Source organism: Caretta caretta, chromosome 11, assembly GCF_965140235.1.
Source record: "Caretta caretta isolate rCarCar2 chromosome 11, rCarCar1.hap1, whole genome shotgun sequence".
NCBI classification, from domain to species: Eukaryota; Metazoa; Chordata; order Testudines; family Cheloniidae; genus Caretta; species Caretta caretta.
The window spans coordinates 53,434,477-53,461,031 of record NC_134216.1 but is presented as its reverse complement, the minus strand read 5'-3'; the positions used below and the strand labels follow the sequence as shown (position 1 = coordinate 53,461,031).

The window sequence follows — 26,555 nt, the reverse complement described above, 5'->3', positions numbered from 1 at the left end:
TGAGAGATTCCACAATTTGGGAATGAAAACGTTCCCTCCTGCCCCGTTCATAAACGGCTTCCCGTGGTGCTATGGGGAATGTCCATTGTTTGACCAGCTACCTCTGCTCCCGACATGAGCCTCCCGTAAACTTCATTAAAAGTGCAGTCACCCATGACCCGGGCGTGGTGGGCATACTCACCATAGCTAGAGAAGCAAAACAGCACAGTGAATGGTTACGGATTCTGATTATGTTATGGCTTGCACCTAGTGTAATAAGAGTTGTTGGGTTGGTTTTTTTTATGAAAATGGCCTTGCTATGGAAACATTTCATTCATGTACTATGGCTCCTTTATTTTTTCCCATGACTGACAGCTGGAAATGTGTCCTTCGGCGTGTCATCAACACCTGAAAGTAGACTTTTGCTGATTAGGAGGAGGAGAAAGAGAACATGGGAGAACATGTTCACCAAGATAATGAACGCCTCTGGGACAGCTCACACAATGCTGAGAGCATGGAGTATTTCACTGTCCGAGAAGTTAGACATGGACATGGAGAGCAGGAAAGCTTCCAATGAGCGAGAGCGTGCGGTGCAGGATGAGATGCTTCGGATTATGAGGGACCAAGCAGACATGTTGAGGCATCTGGTTGAACTGCAGGAACAGAAGCAGGTGGGTAGAGTCCCTCTGCAGACCCTGGTGGACAGTCAGCCAGCATTGCCTGGTGCAGAATCACGCTCCCCTAAGTGTTCCATAAGGCATGGATGAAAAGTCCAATATCCCTTTAACTTAACTCAGGGGGTGGGTACAAGGAACAGAAGGTGCCCATTCACAGACCTTTGATGGTCTGGAATGCGTTGTTACATTACACAGCTGAAAATGTTTCTCCCGTTGCAACTTTACAACCCCTTTTCCTCAAGGTTACCTTTTCTTTCTGTTCTCCCTCCTTATTTATGTTTGTCAAATAAAGTAAATGGATTCAAGAAATAAATGTCCTTTATTGAGTAGAAGCAGTGGGCTTGGGCAGGGGTTGGCTTTACAGGGACAGTGATACAAGCCAGGTGAAGGTTTAGAAAAGCACAATACAGACAAGCAGCTCACATTACTGCGACTCATTATTGAAACAGCCTTTCAAAGCCTCGCGGACACACAGCACCCCTTGCTGTGCTCTTCTTATTGCCCTGGTGTCTGGCTGCTCAAAAATGGCTGCCATTCGATCGGTCTTAACTGCCCACCCCCGTGGAAAGATTTCCCCCCTGTTTTTCCCCACAGATATTACAGAGCACACAGCAGACAGCTATAACCATGGGGATGTTCTCCTCACTAAGGTCCAACCTTGTTAGTAGACTTCTCCAGCACCCGTTCAAATGACCAAAGGCACATTCAACCACCATTCTGCACTTGGTGAGCCTATAGTTGAACCATTCCTTACTGCTGTCCAAATGGCCGGTGTATGGCTTCATGGGCCATGGAACAAGGGGTAGGCTGGGTCCCCCAGGAGAACTATAGGCATCTCAATGTCGTCAATGTTCATTTTGTGGTCTGGAAAGCAAGTCCCAGATTGCAGCTTTGTGAACAGACCCAAGTTCCTAAAGATGCATGCATCATGAACCTTTCCCGACCAACCTATGTTAATGTCGGTGAAACGCCCCCCATAATTCACCAGCGCTTGTACCACAATTGAAAATTATCCCTTTTGGTTTATGTACTCTTTGGCAAGGTGGTCTGGTGCCAAGATGGGGATATGCATGTCATCTATCGCCCCACCACAATTAGGGAACCACATCATGGCAAAACCATCCACTATGTCCTGCACATTTCCCAGACTCACTACCCTTCGTAGCAGAAGTCGATTAATGGCCCTGCTCACTTGAAGCACAGCAGCTCCCACGGTTGATTTACCTACTCCAAATTGATTCCCCGCTGACCGGTAACTATCTGGTGTTGCAAGCTTCTAAATAGCAATCGCCACTCACTTCTCCACTGTCAGAGCAGCTCTCATTTTTGTGTTGCTGAACTGCAGGGCAGGGGAAAGCTCTGCACAAAGTTCCTGGAAGGTGGTCTTCCACATTTGAAAGTTCTGCAGCCACTGCCCATCATCCTGTACCTGCAAAACGATGCGGTCCCACCAGTCAGTGCTTGTTTCACAGGACCAGAAATGGAACTCAACAGACTGCAGCTGCTCTGTGACTGCCAGCAGCAACCGTGGATTGTTTTTTCAATGGCTTGCAGCAGGACGGCTTCCAAGACATCCCTATGTTCCGCATGGCGGACCCTACTTTGGCTCTGGAAATACGGCAGAAGGTGCGAGGTGTTTGAGATGCTCACAGCAAGACTGCACAACTGAGCAGGTGCCATGCTTCTGGGGTTATGGCATACACGTGGCAGTTATAAGGTGCAAAAATCACTGGGTTGTTTGCCATTGATATGAGGGAGGGAGCACAGTGCATCATGGGATGCCAACGCAATGTTCCCATTTTCCCTTGCAACAATGTTTTGATCCCATGAGGCATTGCACAAACTTCCCAAAACACACTGTGGCAAGTTGCACTTTGGGATAGCTACCCACGATACCCTGTTTTGTGCATCGATGCAGGCACGGCTAATGAGGACCACTCCGTTGAGACAATGAGCACAGTGTGGCCACCCACAGTTGACTTACTTCAGAGGCTCAAGGTCGAATTTGATAAAGTCGAATTAATTTTGTAGCATAGACAAGCCCTAAGTAGCTGATCACAGTCAGTTTCAACACACATGCCTAGAGATGTGATTAATAGGATTTATCAGATGAACTTTTCCACTCACCATTTCTTTTTCATGATAGCATTCATGTAGTAAGGTGCCAAATGCATGAAAAAGTGTTGTTAGACACTTCAACACAGATATATAATTTATAATTATCAAATATAAGCTGTCGTCAATTTGGAAACAGACCAGACCTGACTAGCTCAGCAGGTGTTTCAGTTGCTTCCATTTTACAAGATTTGCTTGAAGGCTTTTATTCCCACATATGGTACACAAGACATTACAGGTCTGATCAATTCCCACTGAAGTTGATGGACGTCTCTCTCTTCAATGGAAGACAGATGGGATCTACATGAATCACTGTGCTAATTATACTCTCTAGTCCCCTGTGGGCAGCTCCTTGCATCCACATTGCCCCACTGAAGGGGGCCACAAGGGAGATCATTGTAAGATATGGTCCTATAGTAAAGGGATTATCAAAGAAGACTTTTTCATGCTTGTCGGCATTTAATAATTCTGTGCTTCCCAAGAGTTGGATTCCCTAAGAACACTAATTAGTCAAAGATCTTCCTTCTGAAGTCATTATGAAGGCAATAATATTTAATGGCAATATAAGCTGCAATACAGTCCATCTAATAGAGCATGTAACAGCATAAAAACAGGGTTGGTGAGGCCTTCCTCCCTACTGAGATTTATAGCATTACGTATTAGTATAGTTCAGAATTTTTCAAGCAATGAGTTGAAGGCTTGACATAATCACTCAGCTCACCTAGACAATGTGGTACAATTAGTTTCTACTTCTTAAAAAGAAGAGCCAGAACCTCTATCACTCTATTTGCAACATTCACATAGGAAATATTTTGGCATGACATGAACCCTAGAGCACAAAGGATTAAAAACTACACCCTTCAGAGGTTGCTTTATAGGTGAAAAGGAAAACAAAGAATTACAGAACTACTGTGTTGGCCTCCTTTTGACAAGATACAATATTTTAATCATGATAATTAGTTTGGTGTTTTATAGACAAAACAGATGAAAGTTCACATACTGTATTAGAGAAATATATTTTTTGGATGCAAAATATTTTCACTATTAGATGAAAAACAATACGCAAAGCCTGAATGATAAAAATTGTGTCGTCTGTATTTATGTTTTGGTGAATGCAACATTAAACAAACATAATATCTTTTGGCATCAAACTTCTTTAGTTGCAAAATTTCAAAGTTAATGGGTAATAAGTTTGTAATAAACTCTTCCAAGCACAGCCTTAAAAGGTGATCTGCAAAGAAAATCAAATTTGCCCTGTCCCCTTTTTGCAGACTATACAAAAAGGGTATTTTTGTACTGCTCCATTACTGTCAGCACAAACTAATGACTTCTTACTTTTTATTTATTTTTTAACAATTTCTCAGCAATGGAGTGCTACTCTGATAAGAAAATGACATACCTGGAATTTGATCACCACACCAAGCTCCCTCTCAGATAACAGCTTCAAGGATGGGCGATATATGGCCCCATAAACCTGACTTATCGACCCGTTAAGCAATACTTTTAAATAATCCTGGTCCATATTTCCAAATGCATTTTTACTTTGTTTTTTATACAATTCAGTACCAAAGAAAAAGTAACGACTTTTCCACCTCTTTATCACGTAACAAATACTGAGTTATAATTAAAAATAAACACTATCTCCTCATAACTCATCTCCCCTCTTTTTACTGCACATTTTGAATAAAGTGCCTGTGAAATGTTTTAAGTCAGTACCAAATGTAATACTCACAGTTACTTATAACTCCGCCAAGTGGATCACCTTTGAAATCAAACTCAATATCCATATACTTTCCCTGTGGAAACAATGGATTTTAAGAATGTTAGATTTGCCTAAGGAAAACCATTCCATACCTTTTCAAAGTTGCTTGGTCATTTTAATGTACTACAGAGAAATTCAGTTGCTTCTTTGTGGTGTGTGTATTTAAGTTATAACAAATAGTAAATAAGTCTATGTAATAGCTTTTAAGATATTTTTATTATCCCTTTTGGGGATTTTTATGGTAACAGGCTATAATCTATAGAGGGTGCAGTTTTCTCATGCAGGTTAATAGGCTTTGTATTTTTTAAATTTGTAGAAATAATTGTGATTGTTTTTAAGACCCAAGTTTGTTATGCAGTCTTGGTTGCAGTGAGATGACCATCTCCAAAAGGGATACTTCATGGATCTGAGGAAAATGACAGGACTCTTGGGGTATGAACTGCAGAGTGCACCAACGTGTTGTGATCACGTGGACGCTGCTGGCATGACTAAAAGGTACCTAGTTTGCATTAACATAATCCTCTTTCAAATGAGACTATGTTAACATGAACAAGGTTACTTTCAGTTTGCTCCAGCAGCATATACACTGGGCAGTTAAGTCTGCAATACTTTGGTGCACTCTGCAGTTCACACCTGCAGAACAGTGTAGACATATAGTCTAAGAAAACAATACTTGCTACCTTTTAGGCATTACCAGACCTAGTAGATTGGGGAATTCAGGAACCTGTTTTTTTGGCCTTCCCGGATTAATTATACTGTTAAGAACAGAACTCGTTCTGGGTGTAGGTTCTTCCAGAAGTGTGGATCAGAGCACTCATAGGGTATTACATTCTTTGGGATTATTGAGGAGTAGGATATGCTGTAGTTGCTGATGTGTTATACGAGTCTCTTGCCTTAATAAAGCTGCAGCCTTTTCCCACTAAGTTGTCTGCCTCATCACTCAGATGTTTGGGGCAAAGATTTGAGCAGCCTGTTACCACAGACTCAATTTAACTTTCAGCAGTACAAGTGTAGTCCCTCTCCTTGACGTCTGTTTGACTTTTCCACATCACAGAAGATCATTTCATTCTGTGCGTTACTTTAATTTATGTGACAGGTGTTCAATTTAGTAACAGTTACTTTCAACAACAACAGCAAGCCATGGACCCTTATTGTTTATGAAGTCAACGACAGTACAGCTCACAGGCAAACAGTTCAAGGATAATGCATTTTGGCAATAATTCAAAGAAACTCCAAATACATTCCCGTATAATGGATTATTCTGTTTCACCTTCCCCCAGTGCTTACTTAATGGAGCCAATGAGTTGAAAAGGAAGGTCTTGTGTTTACACATTTCCACTCATTTTACTTAGGACAACTTTTTCCATCACAGAGCAACATAAAATTGAGTATCATATTACACTCCTAAAGCACTGCCTTAAAGATACATTCTTATTTACAGGGTAACTTTGTCAGGATTGGTTTATTAAGTGTCTAGCTAAACAGTAACAAGTAACTTTTTTTCGCAATATTGGCAGCCATGTCATGGACAACACAGGACAGTACTTGTATTTTCTTGTTTGAAAAATTAATTTGGTACTGGTAAATTCAGGCTTTTTTCAAAATTACATTCAGTTTTTAAAGTAATTCAATCAGAGAATTACCACAATTCCAATTTTCCAATTACTGGGCCAGCAGAATGTTCCCCAAAGAGCATTTTAGCTCTGGATTTAAAAGCAAGGTCTGAAGAGAGAAAGACAACTGGTTGTTCTCTCTCCCCCTTCATATTCCTGATCTCCCAAATTCAACCTTCTACACTTCCCAACTCCTCGCCGTCTCTTCTTCCCCTCCACCTTCCTTGTTTCATCCACATCACCTTTCAGGCACCTTTCCTTCCCAACCCCAAATACTCCAATATCCCCTAAACCTTGTACCTTGCCTCACTCCTGGAACGTCTTGCGACACTCTAGAGCCTACAGTGCCTGCGATAAAAACACTTTACTCCGTTCAATTCAGAAAAACCAACAGGGTCAATCGGAGGAGCAGTCAGAGCAGACTCAGCTGTGTGGAAGCAGCACAAGAATCTCTCACCAGCTACTGAGCAAGAGTTTGCGGGGGGGGGGGGGGGGGGCGGGAGGAGGGGGAGGTTTGGGAAGGCCTTCAACTGACAAAAGCAGCTCTCCAGCAACCCTAAGTTCTATCCAGGTGGAGGACCACAATATGAATATGCCATCCTAACCAACTTTGGGGCTCAATTTAAAGCAATAAAGATATTCTAATGAATTTGAATACAAAGTCAGCCCATGGAATTGTGGGATACTTTCAGCGGACACCCAGAGCACAAGTCCAGTGGGGTTGTGTCTACACTGCCAAGCAATAGGGCTTGAACCCTGCATCCTGGCTTAACTGAGGCTCGCACCCTCCACCCCGTGGGTCCTGGCACCCTGGGTCTGAGCCCTTGGTTAGCATGATTTTGTGTGTAGAAGGAAGGGGGATTAGGCTCGAGCCTGAGTTTGAACACTGGGCTTACACTGCTGTGTCGACACACCCTCTTTGTGGCTTTCTACTTTCAGCTCCTAAGAGAAATTTGGGGATGGGTGCTCAGTCTTTTGGGTCTCCAAATATTTAGTTCCAGCTTATTAGTAGCAATAATATTTATTGCCAGTCGCCAGCTCCTATACAGTTTTGTTAGGGGGCTTATTCCTTCACCCACTTACTTCCCTGGTCCTTCTCGCATGAACAGAGAGCAACAATACCCGAAGTCCAAAGGTGCAAACAATTTGAGATTTATTGGGGTGAACTTCCAGCAAGCATGATTCCAGTTTCCTTCCTTAGTGTCCCCCTTCCCAGCTCTGACACCACAGAGCCTTATACCTGTGTCCCTGTTCCCATTCCTGCCCATAGCCAAACATGATTCCAATTTCTGCACCCCCATTCCCTGTTCCCATTTCCCCCTTTAGCAAAACATGATTCCAATTTCCCCACCCCCATTCCCTGTTCCCATTTCCCCCCTACACACCCACCCATTTCTTGATTGACTGCAGACTATATAGTAAAACTTGAGTTCTGCTTAGCTATACCTTAACCAATCATTTTCCTGAAATTTAACTAACCAATCCTAACATATTGTAACATGATTATTTAACCAATTATATCCCACCACCTTAATTAGTTTACACCCAGCAAAATTAATTATACAGCAGACAGGAACAATCGCAGAACCAAGGCAGAGATTATACAGACAAACAATAGCAAAGTGGGAACGATCATGACAAAACAATACAGAAGTGAGGATTTCACATCCCAGCTATGGATAAGTGAGTTCTTGCCAGACAGGATGCTACCAAACTAAGTTTCCTTTTACATTTTCTAGGCACTTCCCTTTCTCTGGAGGTGATAGGAATACAATCCTGTCCTGATAGTGCCTAACAGCCCAATAGCACCTTATTTCAATGTGACTAGTTTGGAATGTGAGGATGTGACCATTCGCTTCCCAGCTTATGGCTGCCTCTGCTGCTTAGCCAAAGATCTTAGCCTAAGCACAGGACCTCAGTCTGTCACAATAAGAGAAGGACCTTACGCCGGCAGACAGTGATTTTGATTCTTTCTTTTATACCTCTATAACTAGCTAAGCGATAAGAATACACCTAAATTCTTAGAGTATAGGCCTTTACAGACAGGCCTGAATATCTATATCCTAACAAGTTTCACATTTGGTTTTATGCTGAAATCTTTCCTTAACAAGTTATTTGCAGAGTACAAATCTACTAACAGAAAACCAGAACAGCTAACGTGGTATTCATCGCAAAACTGAAGAGTAAACATATGTAGAAATTTCATGCCTGCAAAATGAATCTGAATTAAAGATGCAGGGTTAAAAAAAAAAAAGAAAAAAAGAAAGAGGGGAGATGATATCATGCAGTGATTAACTTGATAAATAGCACAATGCTCCTTGTCACATGACCGTTTAGGCAACCAACTGTGTCAGGAATAGCATCAAATCTAGCTGAGGTATAATTATGTTTCGTCCAGCCAGATAAGTGGCAACTCTCAAATTTAGCACTCTCTTGCATATTTTGGTTTTCAGTCTAATTTTATGTTAAAGTCAGAAAGCAACAAAAACTCTTACCAGGAGACTAAATGCATTTGTAGAACAGGAGTCACAACAAATCATGAATTAAGCAATTATTCAGAAGGGAGAGGTGAAATGTTCTATTGGGTCAAATGAAACATTAAATGCTGTACATCACAGAGCAATGTGGCTGGCTTCATAAGTAGTGCTATGACAAAAATGTTTTCCTTTCAAATGACATGGTCATTACTTTCTTACAAGAAAAGCTTCTCACATAAGATGAAAAAGAAAGGTGATCTAACACCCTCTCCCCTTTTGGGATTCAAGTTCAGCCTTGTAAAAATGTCATGAAAACCTACCAATGCTTGCAAAAGTATACTTGCCCTCCCTTAGTGCTGAAGATGATTTAAAAAATCTTTTAATCCTTCATTAATATTATTTGCCTTGGGCAAACAAAGGAATAGAATCTGACTTCGACTTTAGGAACATAAGCAGACAAGAGAACCAAGTTCCTCCCAACATACTGTCTTTTCATCTACTTACTAGGAAGATCAATTATATAATGGGAATAACAACAACTCTGAAAAAGAGTCATTGCTGTTTACAGGTCTCACCTAACAGGAAATATCTGTTTTCTCGGCTGTGCACGTCCCAAATTACCACAGATCTAGCTCCTATGGTGGGTGTGGGGTAGTTTAAAGTATTCAGCAGAAATGTTGGTCTATTTAAAGGTTTCAGAGTAACAGCCGTGTTAGTCTGTATTCGCAAAAAGAAAAGGAGTTCTTGTGGCACCTTAGAGACTAAATGCTCAAATAAATTGGTTAGTCTCCAAGGTGCCACAAGTACTCCTTTTGGTCTATTTAAATAGTTTCAGAGGTGAAAGATGCAGATGGAGAAAGATCCCTTATCCAAGTGATCCCTCTGCTTCTGCTCAAAGCCACTAACCAAGCAAGAGTTAGCCTAGCTCTAGAATGAAATGACTCTCCCACATGCATGCAGGTAATTAGGGAGCATGAGAGCTACGTGCCATTCCCCATGGGGCAGACTGAGTTTACAGAAACCTACAGTGCTGGGATGAGGCCTCCTATCCCTGATAAAAAGGATAGTTTTTGGATGTCTGGTTATATTTACACAGCAGCTAGAAGGGTGCTTCCCAGTACAGGGTATAGAAACACAGTAGCTCTGCTTAAGCTAGTCTGCTAAAAATGGCAGCGTGGCCACGGCAGCACCGGCAGCCACTCAGGCTAGCTGCCCAAGTACTTACCCACCAGTCAGGTGGGATTTCAAGTGGCCCTTTGCCTCCTGGTGTACAGCTTGATTCTAAAAGGAAGATAGATAGTACCACATGGGTTACTCACTTGCTACAAAGCCTTAGAAATTCTGGGAAGTGACTGATGGACTCGTTTCCTCCTCAGAATAGGGATTAACCTCCACAGCAACAAACCCCTGCCTTCTGGAGAACCAGCTGGTGCTGGAGTAAGTTTTAAAAGCTTGCTGTGAAGCAGTAAGCGAAGGATCTACATGGGCTCGGAGAAATTCTATGTCCCATGTTAAGGAGAAGGTCCGATGACATAATTTAAGGAAATACCAACAGATTCTAAGAATTTCAAGACATGACAAAATTTGGTTTGGAACAAGTTGACACAGTCCACTTAAATGTTTTCTTAATTAACACAGACTTTAAAAATATACTGCAGATGAGCAATAATGCCTATTAGAACATCTACTCCAGACACGCATGATACTGCCCAGGCTTCTGTAACTACATAAATATCTATCACACTCTAAACTTTGATAGGAATTATCTCCTTTACACTATATGTACGATCTTCTGTGCCTTGTACATATACTTACAAATCTAGAAGAGTTGTCATTTCTTACAGTTTTGGCATTTCCAAAAGCTGGTAGGAAAGAACAAAAAATAAATGAAACATGGTAAAAACATTTAAATACTAAAAAACAAGTCATGACTGTATGTTATGCAAAAACAAAAATAAACAAATCGATGCCTGATGGAAAACAAAGCACTGTCCTGTGTTTGAGACATCATTATCAGTTGCTGAAGATGGATTTATAAAAATCAGTTTAGTTTGAAGTTTTCTAACAATAAGAGCCAGTGAAGAAAAAACTTTCCCAACATTATGGTCAACGTGGTTTTGAACTATGCCTGGCAACTACCAGCTTACAACGTGCATGCAACATGAACTCAAAATAAACTGTAGGGCAAGTTAAGGAATTAGATTTCATCCTGTAAAGCTGTGTTTGTCAAATGGAAGTGTGTCACTCGCTATTATGAAATATAGTGCTCGTGCTCATTGCAGAAGGCTTTGAGCTAACTTGTCACAAAATATATATCTATACTTTCAGTACTCAAGTAAAGTTGACACTGAGTGAAAAATATATGTTTCTCAGCTTTAACAAATTTGCATGGAGAGACTATTCTGCGTCAAAGAACTGGAGCCAAAAGACAGAGTTTGTTGCTCTTGGAGGCCAGGGTTAAAAGTGACAGAACTGTTTTAAAAAAAAAACTTTATACAGTGGAATAAGTCACCTTTTTAACAAACATATAATTAAATACAGTGCTACACACGAGACTCATTTGTAATCATGCACAGAACTAAAAACAAACTTTCCATTATGAAGAATCAGAGACAGTTTTCTCCTAAATTCACTGTTTCTCATGTTAATTTACATTAGCAGTATAGTTAAAAAGCAGAGCATTCCCGTAAGATAACTTATGCAAACATAACATATTTCTGCCATTTTCTTGCATTACAGCTTAGTTTAAATGCAACTGCACATAAAGGCATAGAATATGATCTAAATTGTAAAAAATCTAAAATGCAGCAGCTGGTACTTGGTCATAGCATGGTTACTGTTAATCATGGGAAGATATGGTGTGTCTTCTCTTTTACAGGAATGCAACCAAAAGCAGGACAACACAGCAACAGGCAGCACAAACAGCAATGCTAAATTCTCAAAAGAAGCAAGAAGTGCCCATACACATCATGATTATATAACATCATACTTTTAAGTCAGGGTTTCTCAAACGGCAGGTCCTGACCCCCCAAAAGAGGTGGATAGCTAACCCCACTTGGTACCAGATACTGTTTCAGCAGCACTAACAGGACCATTGCATGGTACACTGACAGATCTTGCCTGTGAGAGGACATTCATTATCACTTAGCACATTTCCTATTCCCCTCCCATAGTAAATTTTATGTCCCCTTCCTTCCTTCACTTCCATTTGCATGCCTTTTTCCATAATGCCTCAATACACAGAATCCCACTTTGTTTGCAAAAAGAGAACCCACTGATGGACACGGAATTATATCATAATAATTAAAGAATACGGAGAGAAAATCACTTGAACACTGCATGAACACTGGTCAGCAAGGTGAAATTATTATAGATTAGACTATAACACTTCCTTGTATGAATGTATTGTTCTATCTTAATAGGGGGCCATCGGAAGGGCTAGCAGGGAGACAAGACAATGAATCTAGATAAGCAACCTTCAAACAAACTCTTGGGGGTAGGGGGAGGCAGCAATTACAACACAACAGCGAAACTATTAACTTCATGGCTCCCTATGTCTCCAAGGAAGATGCAAGTCTTGCTTTCCCAGGGTAGGAGCCCAGAGAGCAAAAAAATACTGAACAGTTAAAAAGCCCTTGTGAGGAGAGGGCTGGGGGAGTCAATTGTGACGGGCTATCAGAGGAACAGGGGTGGACACAGTGAGCAGCTCTACAGAGAAGTCAAAGAGTTAGATCTTTCTCCAGATCCAGGGACAGGCAAGCCTTAGGAAAAGAGAGGCAAGCATATATCCTGGTTTATTGTTTTTAACATCTGTTGTCTCTGAAATCAGGGTGGAGAATGTGCTTGTTAACAGCAAAAATGTTGAGAGAGAGAGAGAGAGAGAACCCTATTGTCCCTCTGCAAATTTGTGTACACAGTCAATCCCTTACCTCTCTCTAAAAGCGCAAAGTTTCAAAAAGTTCAATGAATAGAAGATTGGTGGGGGCAGAATAGATCTGGACAAGGAGAAGAAATCTGGAGATAAATGTGAGAAGGGAGGGACAGGCAGTAGAAACAAAAGTGAAACTGTTTGAGCACCATATTCCAGAAGTCTTGAGGTCTTTCTGAGTGTAGCCTTCATTGATTTGAGATCTACCATACCATTCTCTCACTAGAAGGGAAAACTTATAATGGCAGCAGGCCCTAAAAGAGATCCAGTTTGGGAATATTTTAATGAAGTTCCTCTGCCTGTGGGTAAGACAGGCATGCATGCAAAATGCAAACAATGCAACAAAGAAATGCAAGGTCTGGTTGCCTAAATAAAACAACGTCATGGGAAGTCTTGCTTGTTTTGTTAAAATATTATATGTTTGCTGTTGAAGAAAAATTCCAGAATACATAACGTTGTTGTTTTAGTTAAATAAAACAATTTAAATGTCTGTCTGGTGATGTTCTCCTCCTAATACAGCAAGGCAAGAAAATCTTCCAAATATTAATGATTAACCTGCTGAATTGGAGATAGTTCACCTCCCAATGGCTTCATAAATATCTGCTTCAATTACCTTTGGTAAATGAAATAACCAAACAATCATTCATTTTCTGATATAGCTGTAAAACTAATCTGAAAAGTTTTCTAAATAAATCACTTAAAAATGTATAGTGTGTACCTTCTAAAAATGAAACCTACATCTATCTCTGAGTTATGAAGAATATATATTAAGGTTATAACAACCAACAAGAATGCACTTTTATGTAGAAATCCATGATTACATCAAGTTTTCCTGACCAGTGATTTAAATCACCCTGTCTAAAATCCTTTTGTTCTAAATAAATACTTGGCTTTATAAGGCTGTTTGGTCACTCATTACCACTCCCATAGCTCCCTAAGAGAAACAAACTGCAGATAGAAAAGGAGTACTTGTGGCACCTTAGAGACTAACAAATTTATTTGAGCAGACGCTTTTGTGAGCTATGAACCCAAGGTACACAGATCTACTAAGTTAATCATGGTTGATCACAGCAGACTGCAGTCGGAGAGTGAAAGACTAGCAGGTGACAGCTAGATACCTGAGACACATTCACAAAGAAATCAGAAGGGAACAAAAGTGCAGTTAGCCCAGAAGCTGACATCCTCATTTGCTTCCTTACTAAAAACCCACTCTTTCAGTATTGCCAATAAAGAATCAATTTAAACAAAAATAGTTCTATTTAAAAAGAACCTTCCACATCTGAATAATTGTAAGGCTTATTTCTGGAATCCTATAAAGCACCAACTATACTTTCAGATACTGTAAATAACAAAGCCAGCTGACCTGGTAGGAGGATGCAGTACAGGAAGCAATGTATTTTCTACACGCATTATTAGATCCTTACCTTCAAGCACTGGATTTGACTGTAAAAGTTGTTCTTTTACTTGATTAACTTCTGCTCCTTTTCCACAAACAGCTGCTACATAAGACATAACAAGCTTGCTGGCCTCTGAGGGGTGTAGATTAGAGGATAAAAAAAGATCAAAGTGAGAAATAGTCCCGAAAACTGGCACAAATATTTTATTTATTATGCAGGCTTGTGTACCTTAACATTTTTACCATTCCAGCAGGAGTTAAAGACCCCAATCCTCCTCCACATATCTCTTTCTTCTTGATACTACTCAGGCCCTGATGGTGTGATGAGGCCCATGCACTCAGACCCCTGTGTGCACATTGAGACCTAATGATTTCAATGGCCTGGACCCAAGCAAAACGATGCTGAACACTAGTGAACCAAGCATATATAGGTTCTTTTCCATTCGGCTTGAGTAAAAGTGACTCAACAAGCTAATAGTATGAAAAATCATCTGCAACATGTCAGGCTACGGACAATGGGCCTTAACATTGCAAAATGCAAAAGCCAATAAAACTACTAAATCAATCAGTCAGTCATTAGATTTAGTAGATTTATTTGGTTTTTGCATATTATATATCAAATCACACACGTACACACACATCACATAACGGTAGCTATAAAAGTCTAAATAAGTAATTAATGCAGTCTATTTTAAAACAGATTACAGAATACAAACCATTAATTTAGTCAATGAACATAATTTCACTGTGTTAATTTTAACATAAGCAAGTTTGAACAAGTTCTAAAATTGTTAAAATCCCAGTTATGTAAACATCAAATCAGTGTCAATGACCCATCCAAATAATATAAGTAAAGATTACATAAAACAAATAGTCTGGATCTTATGATAATATTGTTTAGCAAAGAGAGCAGCTGTGACAGGAGCTGAGCAAGTAAGGTTTAAAACAGGTATGCAGTGTTTAATATGATGCAAGATTGCCCAATTTGGGGTAACTCACAGAATATGCATTAATACAACTTTAAATACAATATAATTACTAACAGCAGGAATCCCACTCAAATCAATACAATGATCATAAAAACTCATTTACTTTCTCCTTTCAAAGATCTGGTACATATTTAAGGGTCTGATTTCAGCAAAGAACAAACAAACGAACGGTTTCTCCTTGAATTTTGATGCTCTTCTGTTTAAGCAAAATTTGCTTAGTATTAACTGGTTGTTTCTGTCCCTAAGTTGAATTCAGCAAACAGACACAGATAGGTATGGCAGGCCTGTGCCCAGGGCCTCATCTCCTGGAATCACATGAGTTCAGCAGAATCTCAGCTTTCATTTTTACAAAGGTTCCCAGCCCTCACCGGTTGCAAAGAAAAGCGTGAAAATGGGACCCAAGTCAAACCAATGCAGTGATGCCTACCCCAGTCCGCCAATAGCCTGAAACAATAGCTCTTTCCAGAAGGTATCCTCTACAACTGACACTGCTCTTGCCAACCCTGCCAATACCACAGCAACATCGGAAAGTATTGGGAGAGGGGATGATGGGGAAAGTGGGGGACAGGGGCGCACAGGCTGCTATTCCAGATGGAAAGGAGAGCAATTGCCATCACCCCAGCCTCTGCGGTGCGGGAGCAAGACTCTAGCACACAGACTAGAGTGACTAGACAGAAAGTGTGAAAAATCAGGACAGGGGATGGAGGGGTAATAGATGCAAAAAGCCCCAAATATCGGGACTGTCCCTATAAAATCGGGACATCTGGTCACCCTAACACAGACAGTTACACCGTCTGCTTCAACCACAGCTTGCCTTTACAAGGCTTCGCAAACACGTAATATTTCGAGATGTAGAGGTGTAAAATAAGATCATTCACAAAATTTTTCAGGATTTGGGGGCTATTTGGAGTATTTTTAATAGGCTAAAAAAGAGCAGGGCCATTTCTCCTTATAAACACTCCACAAAAAGCTCCATTTTCCTGAGTGACAGGTTTCAGAGGGCTAGCCACGTTAGTCTGTATCAGCAAAAACGAGGAGTCCTTGTGGCACCTTAGAGACTAACAAATTTATTTATTTCGCGGGCTATAACCCACCTCATCAGATGCATGGAGTGAAAAATACAGTAGGCAGGTATAAATATACAGCACATGAAAAGATGGGAGGTTCCTTACCAAGTGTGGGGCGGTCAGTGCTAATGAGGCCAGTTCAATCAGGATGGATGTGGCCCATTCCCAACAGTTGACAAGAAGGTGTGAGTATCAACAGAGGGAAAATTACTTTTTGTAGTGACCCAGCCACTCCCAGTCTTTATACCCACCTGGGGAAGTGAAGAAACAGATTGACAGAGGCATAAGGGTACTCAGAAGTCACCTACTACAGGAGAGGCCCAACAAAGAAAACAACAGAACGCCACTAGCCATCACCTACAGCCCCCAACTAAAACCTCTCCCACGCATCATCAAGTATTACAACCTATCCTGAAGGACAATCCCTCACTCTCACAGACCTTGGGATACAGGCCAGTCCTCGCTTACAGACAACACCCCAACCTGAAGCAAATACTCACAAGCAACTACACACCACACAATAGAAACACTAACTCAGGAACCAACCCCTGCAACAAACCCCGTTGCCAACTCTGTCCGCATATCTATTCAAGGGACACCATCATAGGACCTAACCACATCAGCCACACCATCAGGGGCTTGTTCACCTACACATCTACCAATGTGATATATGCCATCATGTGCCAGCAATACCCCTCTACCATGTACATTGGCCAAACCGGACAGTCTCTATGCAAAAGAATAAATGGACACAAATCAGACATCAAAAATTTTAACATTCAAAAACCAGTAGGCGAGCACTTCAATCTCCCTGGACACTCAATAACAGACTTAAAAGTGCCCATTCTTCAACCAAAAAACTTCAAAAACAGACTTCAGTGAGAAACTGCCGAACTGAAATTAATTTTGAAACTTGACACCATCAAATTAGGCTTGAATAAAGACTGGGAGTGGCTAGGTCATTACAATAAGTAATTTTCCCTCTGTTGATACTCACACCTTCTTGTCAACTGTTGGGAATAAGCCACATCCACCCTGATCGAATTGGCCTCATTAGTACTGACCGCCGCTCCAATTTGGTAAGGCAACTCCCATCTTTGTCTGCCTACTGTATTTTTCACTCCATGCATTTGATGAAGTGGGTTATAGCCCAGGAAAGCTTATGCCCAAATACATTGGTTAGTCTCTAAGGTGCCACAAGGACTCCTCATTGATTTTTCTGAGTGTCTCCCCTGTTACACCTGATGTACAGACAGGCAAACAAATTAGGGCAAAAATAAGAACTGACTTGAATCTTTGATGGTCAACAAAATTCAGGTACTTTTTTTAAAAAAATGTACACGCTTCTGCATGTCCTACTTGCAGATTAGAATAAAAACAGAAGTATCAAAATACATGAAAAGCTATTCTCTTGGTCTCTTATTCCAGTCTGCCTAAACCCACTATGTATCAGAAACATAATGAAACTCCCAATCAGCTTTCTAGCCAAAGAAGTCTGGATAATTTTGGATATATATCCAAACTTTTACTTTATTTCAACATATGAGAAAAACCTATGCAAGTCTCCAAGTACCTTTGACAGATTAGAAATATTAGGACAAAAAAAGCAGTAGCAAGACATCCTCTTTGTACAAGAAAATGCAATCCACAAAACCAAGAATATTTCCACACCTTGGGGAAACCCATGAGAATGCCACCAGAGCAAATACTCCTGTCTGTCCAAATATTCTTCTCACAGAGATCTCAGAAAGGACAAAACATCTGCAACACAATCCTGTCTACTACACACACTCAAGTCTACAAGACAGTTGACACCACCTCATGGTCAATGGTATGAAAGGCTTCTGATAGATCTAATAATACCAGCATAATCATTCTCCAAATCTTAACCAAAACCAAAAGATATCAGCGTCAAGTGATGTTTTTTAGCAAATGTTGAACAAGTCTTTTCAATGCTACATGTTAACTTCATATTAATACCTTTTATACATCGGAAAGGGTAGCCATATTGGAGGTGAAAGCAATCCATTTATTTAACTACACTTATTTTCCCAAAAAACTAAAAAGAGGCTGATCTAAAGAGTTGACTTAATGCAGTAATATGAATCTGTCATAGAAAACGTATGAGCAGAAGTGGCTGATGAGCTAAGGGATAAAGACTGATTTAAATCTAGATTTGCTGTCTGAACACATGCTCAGGTTAGGGTTGCCAATTTTGGTTGGACGTATTCCTGGAGGTTTCATCACAGGACAATCTTTAATTAAAGATTATTTTTTAATTCCTGGAGACTCCCGGACAATCCTAGGCAACCCTAGCTCAGGTGTTAAGTGGAATGATATTCTGTTTCTACATGGACGTTCTTAAGAGTCTCAACCTTAGGCTCTAATTTCCCTCCCCCGTCAGTTGGGTGGGTGGAATGCTTGCAATCTTTCTGGGTGAAAAAGAGCTTTTGGCAGTTGGACTAGTGATCAGATGAGGTAGGACACACGAGTTGGAGCTTCATGCCCATCCTCCACAAAAAAGATCCCTCAGTGCTGAAGGAGCCATTTTCAGTGGAGCAGTAGAGGGGAATGGAGACAAGAAATGGAAAACTGTCAGGCCTTTCTGTGGAGAATAAAGTACTGTGTATCTCTCTGTTTACAAAGCACCCATTCTGTATGGTATGAAGGCAGTAGCAGGGCATTACAAATGATTGTGTCCCTTTTTTATCTGTTCAGTTTTAAAACAAAACAAGTTAAGAGTTGTTTCAGGTTTTACGCTTCCCTCCCAAATCTCCTGAGCCAATCAGTTTTTCTCCCTGCCCTGTTGGGTTAGACCTTCGCAAAAACAACAGAGGAAAGCTATGAAACTGGTTACACACAAAGTGCTGCTGAAAGCACAAAATAAACAAATATTCTCTCTAATCTCTTCCAGTTATTGTAGTCCAAAAGGATCCACTTGAAACAGCAGGGAAGAAATTACTGAGACAAACATGATTTTTTTGTTGGCGGCATCCCCTAAAGGATCACAGCTAGGTTTAAACTGGACAGTAGCTGTGAGGAAATGGAAGATCTTTACCATGGATCAAAGGCTCCTAATGATGCTGAGACAATCAGGCTGATGTGCAGCAGTGAAATAAGAGACTACTCTGCATGCTTAAGTGTTCCTCAGCTATCTGATCTGACAAATCTCCCTAAACAGTCCAAATTCTTTGGGAAGGGCTACTCAAGCTTTGAGTGAAAAAAGAACTAAAGCAGCACATAAGTGAATGTAATGTAATTTAGGGTAAGTGTGCACTTTCTGATGACATCAGGATAAATCCGGAGCAATATAATATATATCACTAAAGAATTCCTTTCAACTATTAATGAAGTTTGAACTACTGTGCAGTGAACTTGTTTTAAGGGAATTTAAGATTATTTTTAATATGCTTATTTACTCAGTAGACCACCCATCACAGAACTGGAAAAGGAAAGAATTACAGAATGTCAAAGCCTCTCATTCAGGAGTCACAAAAGGGGCAATAAAGAAAAGGACATAACTTTTGAGAATGCACATTAAGAATACGAAGGTGCAAAACCCTTCCAACCCTATGTCCCCCAAATGAAGCAACTCTCTATGCAGTCTTACAATATGTACACTTGGTGGTTTAATTTTCCACCAATTTTACTTTTGTTTACTGGATGCATAATAAGCCATAAGTCTTCCTGCCTTCAGAAACAATCGCTCAGATGATGTAGAAACAAATTTAAGTGTTCTGTACCTGCTGTTTCTTTTCCTCAGCAGCTCTATTAAATTGCTATTTGAGACTATAATGCAATTGATTTTTTTTTAAATGAGCTTTCAAGGTGAACAGTTATGAAAGTGACATTTACCCCCACACAATTCCATACTTTTCAATGAACTGAGAATTTTCTCAAATTATTCCAGCTTTGCTTGAGAGAAATGCAGTTATCTTGTACGCTTGCCAGTGTACTAAGTGTAGCTGAGCACAGCATGAGAGATTTCATTTCCAAAGCCATCACCATTATGGTTTTTATATAAATAGTGTATGAAATTAAAAGTCCTATATTTAAAGGCTTTAGTGAATGCTTTCCAGGGTTTTCAACCAATCCCAAAACGGCAGGGGAGGTCCAGTTTTCACAGGCTTGGAGTGTATTCTGCAAGGCAAGTGAATCCTGAATTTATTTTGACCTTTGCAATATAGCGTCACCAAAAGGATGATTTGCACATCGATATCATGACATCGCACCAGTACAATGGAATTGCATTTATGCAACAACACTCAATGCAATGTCACACCTAGCACACATATGATGCAATTAGTTTACTGCATGGAGCAACTGCAAAGAGACAACTCCAACACCCTCTCATATTTTTGGAGGGGAGCATGGAGAAGACAAAGCTGTATATTACCTGTTTTTCCAGCTCCACTCTCTCCAGTAATAAGAATACACTGATCTTTATCCTGGTCCCTGAGGGATCTGTATGCTTCATCTGACAGAGCAAAGCTGTAAAGTAAAAGATGATGAATTTAGCAGAGAAATAAGCAAATGTCATCAAGACTATATATATATCATCAAGACATTATATATATATATATATAAAATATGTCCTTGAGGTTCAGATAGCATTAAAACAATGCTATGTAGCTTCCTAAGCACTATACCAAGTGATAAATGGAGAACTGAAGCTTCTTTGGAATCCTATGAGCCAAGAAAGTCTAACATGGATGTTCGTGATTACTGATTTATTTCATAATTACAGTTCTAGAATGGGCCTGGGAAAGAAATAGAAGTTACTTCCCTCCACCACACTCTTTTAGAGACTCATTAAAGCCTTCAGAATTTGCAGACATACATCCGTCCATGTAAGTATTCATTTAGCTGCCACTATAAGAAATGCCAGTATTTTCAGAGTCAAGTAACAACATAAGTTTACAACCCACAATCAAAGCACTGCAATGAGATATTGTATCAACTTGTTATTTCAACTATATTTGTGGTTAGAATTTATCTTATTCATATCACTACTAACATGCAAGAAGGGGGTTGATGCTCTGCTCTTCCACTGAGAGGAAGATGCTTCAGGCAGGAAATCAGTCAAACCTCCATTGTGATCTTATACTTTCCCCTGGCACATACTTCCCCAATTCCACTCCTTCATTCAAGCAAATTTCCTCCAAACCACTGCATGTTATATTCCAAAACAATTTCCCCTCTAAAGAAGTGGGAGAAACCCTTAAAAATCTTATTAAAATATTATGAATATAATTTGAATGGTTAAAGTACACACGGCATGTTTAAAACATTAACTATCAGTCCGTGGCTTGTCATTGTTCCTTGGCATATTTTCATGTTTTCTGATTAGCTGAATTACTGACATTTGGAAACCAAATTTAGGGTGGCGTTACATAATTTGGAACTAAAAAACAGATTAAGAATTGACATAATCTTCTCTGCACTAGCAGAGACTTCAGGCCTACTATACAGGAACATACACACACACAGGCCACGAGACAAAATCATAGCAATTTGTCGGACAATTTGGATCTTTGGCTGACAATGAAACTGTATACAGCACATCATACAGTGCTATTAAGAGTGCTATCTATTGTACTGCCAACATTACTTCCTGCAGCACCTGGTTGTTCCCTGAAGATCTCATTCAAGTACTAACTAGGCCTGATCTTGCTTAGTTTATAACATTAGACACAGCTCAAGATGGTTTGGAAACATCCATGCCCAACAAGACGCAGAAACAAGACGCTAACTGGTAACTCATATTTAAGAACAGATTGATGCACTAGCCACTTTAACCACAGCAAACCAAAGATGTCCAACTCCTCTTGATGTATCTGGCATTGATGAGGAGATTCCTAAAACTTTTAATTCTGCTCTGGAGACCCATTCATCTTTAGAATTTGAACTCAATGATTCAACTAGATGTGAAAATTGTTTAAAGTACAAGAAAGTAGAGAGCTCTAATGTGTTTAACACTGAAATAGAGCTGATTTGCGATATGGCCAGCATGTAACAACAGTAGCAAAGAAAAGACTCCACTGCTGCCGAGAGACCATGATGCAATTCCTGGCAGCAGCCCTATTGTCACATATCCAAAGTACAGTTGCTAGATTCACAAGATTCTCTGGTAGGACACATTCAGGAAGAGAATAATATTCCTTAAAGGTGCTGCAGATAAACTTGCAAAGTTGAGAGTGTAACACATGCCTCTTAGACTTATCTGTGTAAATATGTTCATCATAGTTAATTTTAAGCAACATTCTTTCAAAGCAATCTGTGAGGGAAGAAGCAAAATGGGCCAAGGGCCTTCAGGCAGCAGTAGGGGTCCAGGGAGGGGGCAGAGAAGAGATCACAGAATCATAGAACTGGAAGGGACCTCAAGAGGTCATCTAGTCCAGTCCCCTGCACTCAGGGCAGGACTAAGTGTTATATAGACCAGTGCTTCTCAAGCTATCTGATGTGAGGGACCGGCAACTTTTTTTTTTCCCAATGTGCGCGCAGACCGGCAGCCGATGGCTCATGGACTGGCACCAGACCGCAGACCATCACTTTGAGTAGCACTGATCTAGACCATGTCCCTGACAAGTGTTTGTCCAACCTGCTCTTAAAAATCCCCAATGATGGAGATTCTACAACCTCCCTAAGCAATTTATTCCAGTGCTTAACTATTCTGACAGTTAGGAAATTTTTCCTAATGTCCAAACTAAACTGCCCTTGCTGCAATTTAAACCCATTGCTTCTTGTCCTATCCTCAGAGGTTAAGAACAACAATTTTTCTCCCGCCTCCTTGTAACAACCTTTTATGTACTTGAAAACTGTTATGTCCCCTCTCAGTCTTCACTTCTCCAGAGACTGAACAAACCCAATTTTTTCAGTCTTCCTTCAGAGGTCATGTTTTCTAGACCTTTAATCATTTTTGTTGTTCTTCTCTGGATTTTCTCCAATTTGTCCACATCTTTCCTGAAACGTGGCGCCCAAAACTGGACACAATACTCCAGCTGAGGCCTAATCAGCATGGAGTAGAACTGAAGAATTATTTTTTGTGTCTTGCTTACAATACTCCTGCTAATACATCCCAGAATGATGTTTCCTTTTTTTGCAACAGCGTTACACTGTTGACTCATATTTATCTTGTAATCCACTATAACTCCTAGATCCCTTTCCACAGTACTCCTTCCCAGGCAGATGGGATATTAACAACGCAAGCTGTGGTTTCCATGGGTTTGTTTCTGGAAGACAGCTTTCATATAAACACTACAGTGTCATTTTTTAAGTGAAGTCACAGAATGGTTAGCTCACCAAGCCCATCCAGCCATAGAATCCAGTGCCGTTTGTCCTTCAAACGGTCTCATCCATCATCTCCAAGAATACCACCCCAGCACAAACAAATGGTATTTCTACTACTGAAGTACCAGGTTTGCAAACATCAGTCCTCACTTGACACAGGGGGGCTGGAACAATTTGTATAGTGGGGGTGCTGAGAGCCATTGAAGCAAACTGTAAACAGTGTATATAATGGAAACTACTTTGAGCCAGTGGGTGTAGCAGCATCACCAGCACCCCTAGTTCCAGCACCTCTGCTTGACAGTATTACACCAGAAAACTGTGGAGACCTCATCGGCAATTTTAGGGCAACCAACACATTCCTAATTCATATCTTGAATGTGTCACCTTAAAATCATTCACCTCTAACAAGGCTACTGAATTCTCTAGTGCTGAAATGCCACTATCACTAGCCCTACATGGATTGTACACCATTAGTGATTGTCTTCAAACACACACAATCAATCACCTCAGAAGAACAATGCACAAGCAACGAAGTCTTTCTTCACATGGAAACTTGAAGTATAAGGTCATAAACAACCACCAGAAATTTAAAAGAAAGGAAAACAGTCATTTTTATCCAAATCACCTGGCCTTGCATAATTCAGCCAGGGCTGTTGTGTGTTTATTTGGAATGTTTTCTTTTTCTGAGGAAACCTCACCACTATACAATGCTGGAAAGCCTAATACAATCTTCAAATAGCATATCAAAGAGTATATCCAGACACACAAGACAAATCAAGTTCACTTACACTGACAAAAAATTCACACACACAGTTAATAAAACTTTCCTCATGCAAGTTGTATGTTTACCCTGAAGTTCAGGCTATGCCTTTCACAAATTAAGTTCTAGATGGCATAGCCCAGGAAGTGTTTTAGTAGCAAGCCTTTTAAAGAATTTTCTGCATTCGTGGCACTGCCTACACAGAATTAGTGCCATCTGTGTCAGAGTTTGGAACATAAATGTTTATTTAAAATAAAAAAGTAACAGATTCACCCATCATGTCTAATTTAACAATACACCATTATTGTAGAGTATTTTATACATTTTCTATCCTCTTCTTGCTGTGTAATAAAAATTAGATCCCTACCCCTTTCCAGGTACATCCTCTATTCGTTATAAACGATTAAAAATGGTCTCATGCTCTGTAAAAATAGATCTCAGTTTAGTTTTTATCATAATTTAACGACCACAAATAATCCTTCTACTTCTCCTTTTCTTTTGGTAGCATTAACGTGTACTCCTCAGTGATGTCAACATTCATAAACCTAAACCACATGCCACTCTTCTGAGCCACCATATAATTACAGAACCTAAATAGATCTTTAAAGTAGTTCTTAGCTAAAAGACAGTTGTGAACCGTATGATTTGAATTATTTTATGAGTGTGTCAGCAATGTCATTTACCACACGTTATTATAAACTCTTCTTTCATTTGTAAGTTTTAATATAAAAGTCAACCATGTTATTCTCCTACCACATCAAGGATACAATATTTACTGAAGTTCTCCCTTAGTTGAGATCTAAGTATAGGAACAATTTGAATCCTAAATGCTACCCATATCTAGATCAATCACGACGTTCCTTGTTCTATAGCCATAGTACTTTTCATAGCACAAAGTGTTTAGGCTGTGTACTTTCAAACAACTGGAATTATCACTGATTTTGAAAAGTTTGTTTTGACCCCAGTATTTTGTTTTGTTTTCTTTACATCCATTTCATAGAATCATAGGATATCAGGGTTGGAAGGGACCTCAGAAGGTCATCTAATCCAACCCCCTGCTCAAAGCAGGACCAATCCCCAATTTTTGCCCCAGGTCCCTAAATGGCCCCCTCAAGGATTGAACTCACAACCCTGGGTTTTTATGCTGGAGTACACGTTCACTGAGGACTTGCTTATCAGAGAAATAAAACTAAAGAACATAAATATCTGAAAGTTAATCACTACATTGAGACTACATCCATGAATGCAAAAAGCATTGACAATCTTCATTCCCCTACCAAGCTCTATGCTCCACTTTTACTTGCAAGTTTCAGAGTACTTGCAAGGAATTTTCAATTTTAACTACAATGCATTACTGCCCACCTCCACCAACTATTGTCTTCTATCCCCATCCGTAGTACTCAGCTTTCCCTTGCTTCCCTCCCTCCAGTCTCTTAGACATCATCCTTTTAGCAAAGGACACTTAGGGCCAGATTTAAAATCCCAACAGGCACCTTTCCAAATTTGGCCTTTAATGACTGTATCCTGTCTCTTCCTGCCTCCAAACTTTTGTTCCCTTCCCAGCAGTAATCACTCACCACCTACCTGAGTGCTCAAGATTGCCACCACTGCCCCACTCTAAATTCCTTTGCTCTTGTTTTCATAACAATCATCTGTCATCTTCCCTTTCTTAGCAAAACCTAGAAAAATGTCATGATTTAAATAAAACAATGTCACTCCCAAAACAACTTCTTTGATCATTTTCATTCTGGCATCTGTCCCTTTCACAATAGTAAAATACCCTTCTACATGTGGTTAACCACCATGGACTAGCTGATGATTTTCTCTCACCTCAGCACTAACCAGGGCCGGCTCCAGCTTTTTTGCCGCCCCAAGCGGCGAAGAAGAAAAAAAAAGAAAAACCCGATTGAGCTGCCGCCGAAGTGGAAGAGACAGAATGAAGGACTCGCCACTGAATTGCCGCCGAAGACCCAGACGTGCTGCCCCAGGCACCTGCTTCCTTGGCTGGTGCCTGGAGCTGGCCCTGGCACTAGCTACTCTTTCCTCATCCTTCTTAGTCCTCGAGGTTTGTCTTCGTAATTCCCCCACCTTATCTCTTCCCCTGCTTGCAGTTACTTAGAATGTTCCCCGTGCTAATCAGACAGCAGTGTCTTCTGTTTCCTTGTCTCTCCACAGCAGGTGGCAGATCCTCCCCTCCAAGCTGCCTCCACCATCTGGAATAGACTCCAAGTCTCTGAGCCTAACTGAATCCTTGATTCTTTTCAGATCCCATGTTAAGGCCTATTGCTTTGTCTTGGAATGTAACTTCTAACTCATTCTCTACTTTAAAAAAATTCTATTTTTTGAGTCTTCCAATTTACTTATACTTAGTCACTCTCCTTGGAACTCAGCCATTGTAATCCTCTTCTACCCCATCACAGATAAGCATATTGCCAGGCTATACTGTAAACGATATGCAGTTAATTATATTTGCACGTGTAGAGGATAATCTGTTTGATATTT

General features: G+C 40.3%; 1 protein-coding gene across 4 annotated transcripts in view; it reads right to left on the bottom strand.

Moving 5' to 3' along the window:
• MYO1B (myosin IB) overlaps window positions 1–26,555 on the bottom strand; it is a 185,630-nt gene that overhangs the window by 75,285 nt on the left and 83,790 nt on the right. For all 4 annotated transcript variants that reach the window (XM_048869686.2, XM_048869682.2, XM_048869684.2 and 1 more), the window contains exons 4-7: window positions 20,400–20,494; window positions 13,976–14,080; window positions 10,439–10,485; window positions 4,504–4,567 (exon numbers count right to left, since the gene is read on the bottom strand). In XM_048869686.2, coding sequence (XP_048725643.1) covers window positions 4,504–4,567; window positions 10,439–10,485; window positions 13,976–14,080; window positions 20,400–20,494 — 311 coding nt within the window. The remainder of the gene's footprint in view (window positions 1–4,503; window positions 4,568–10,438; window positions 10,486–13,975; window positions 14,081–20,399; window positions 20,495–26,555) is intronic.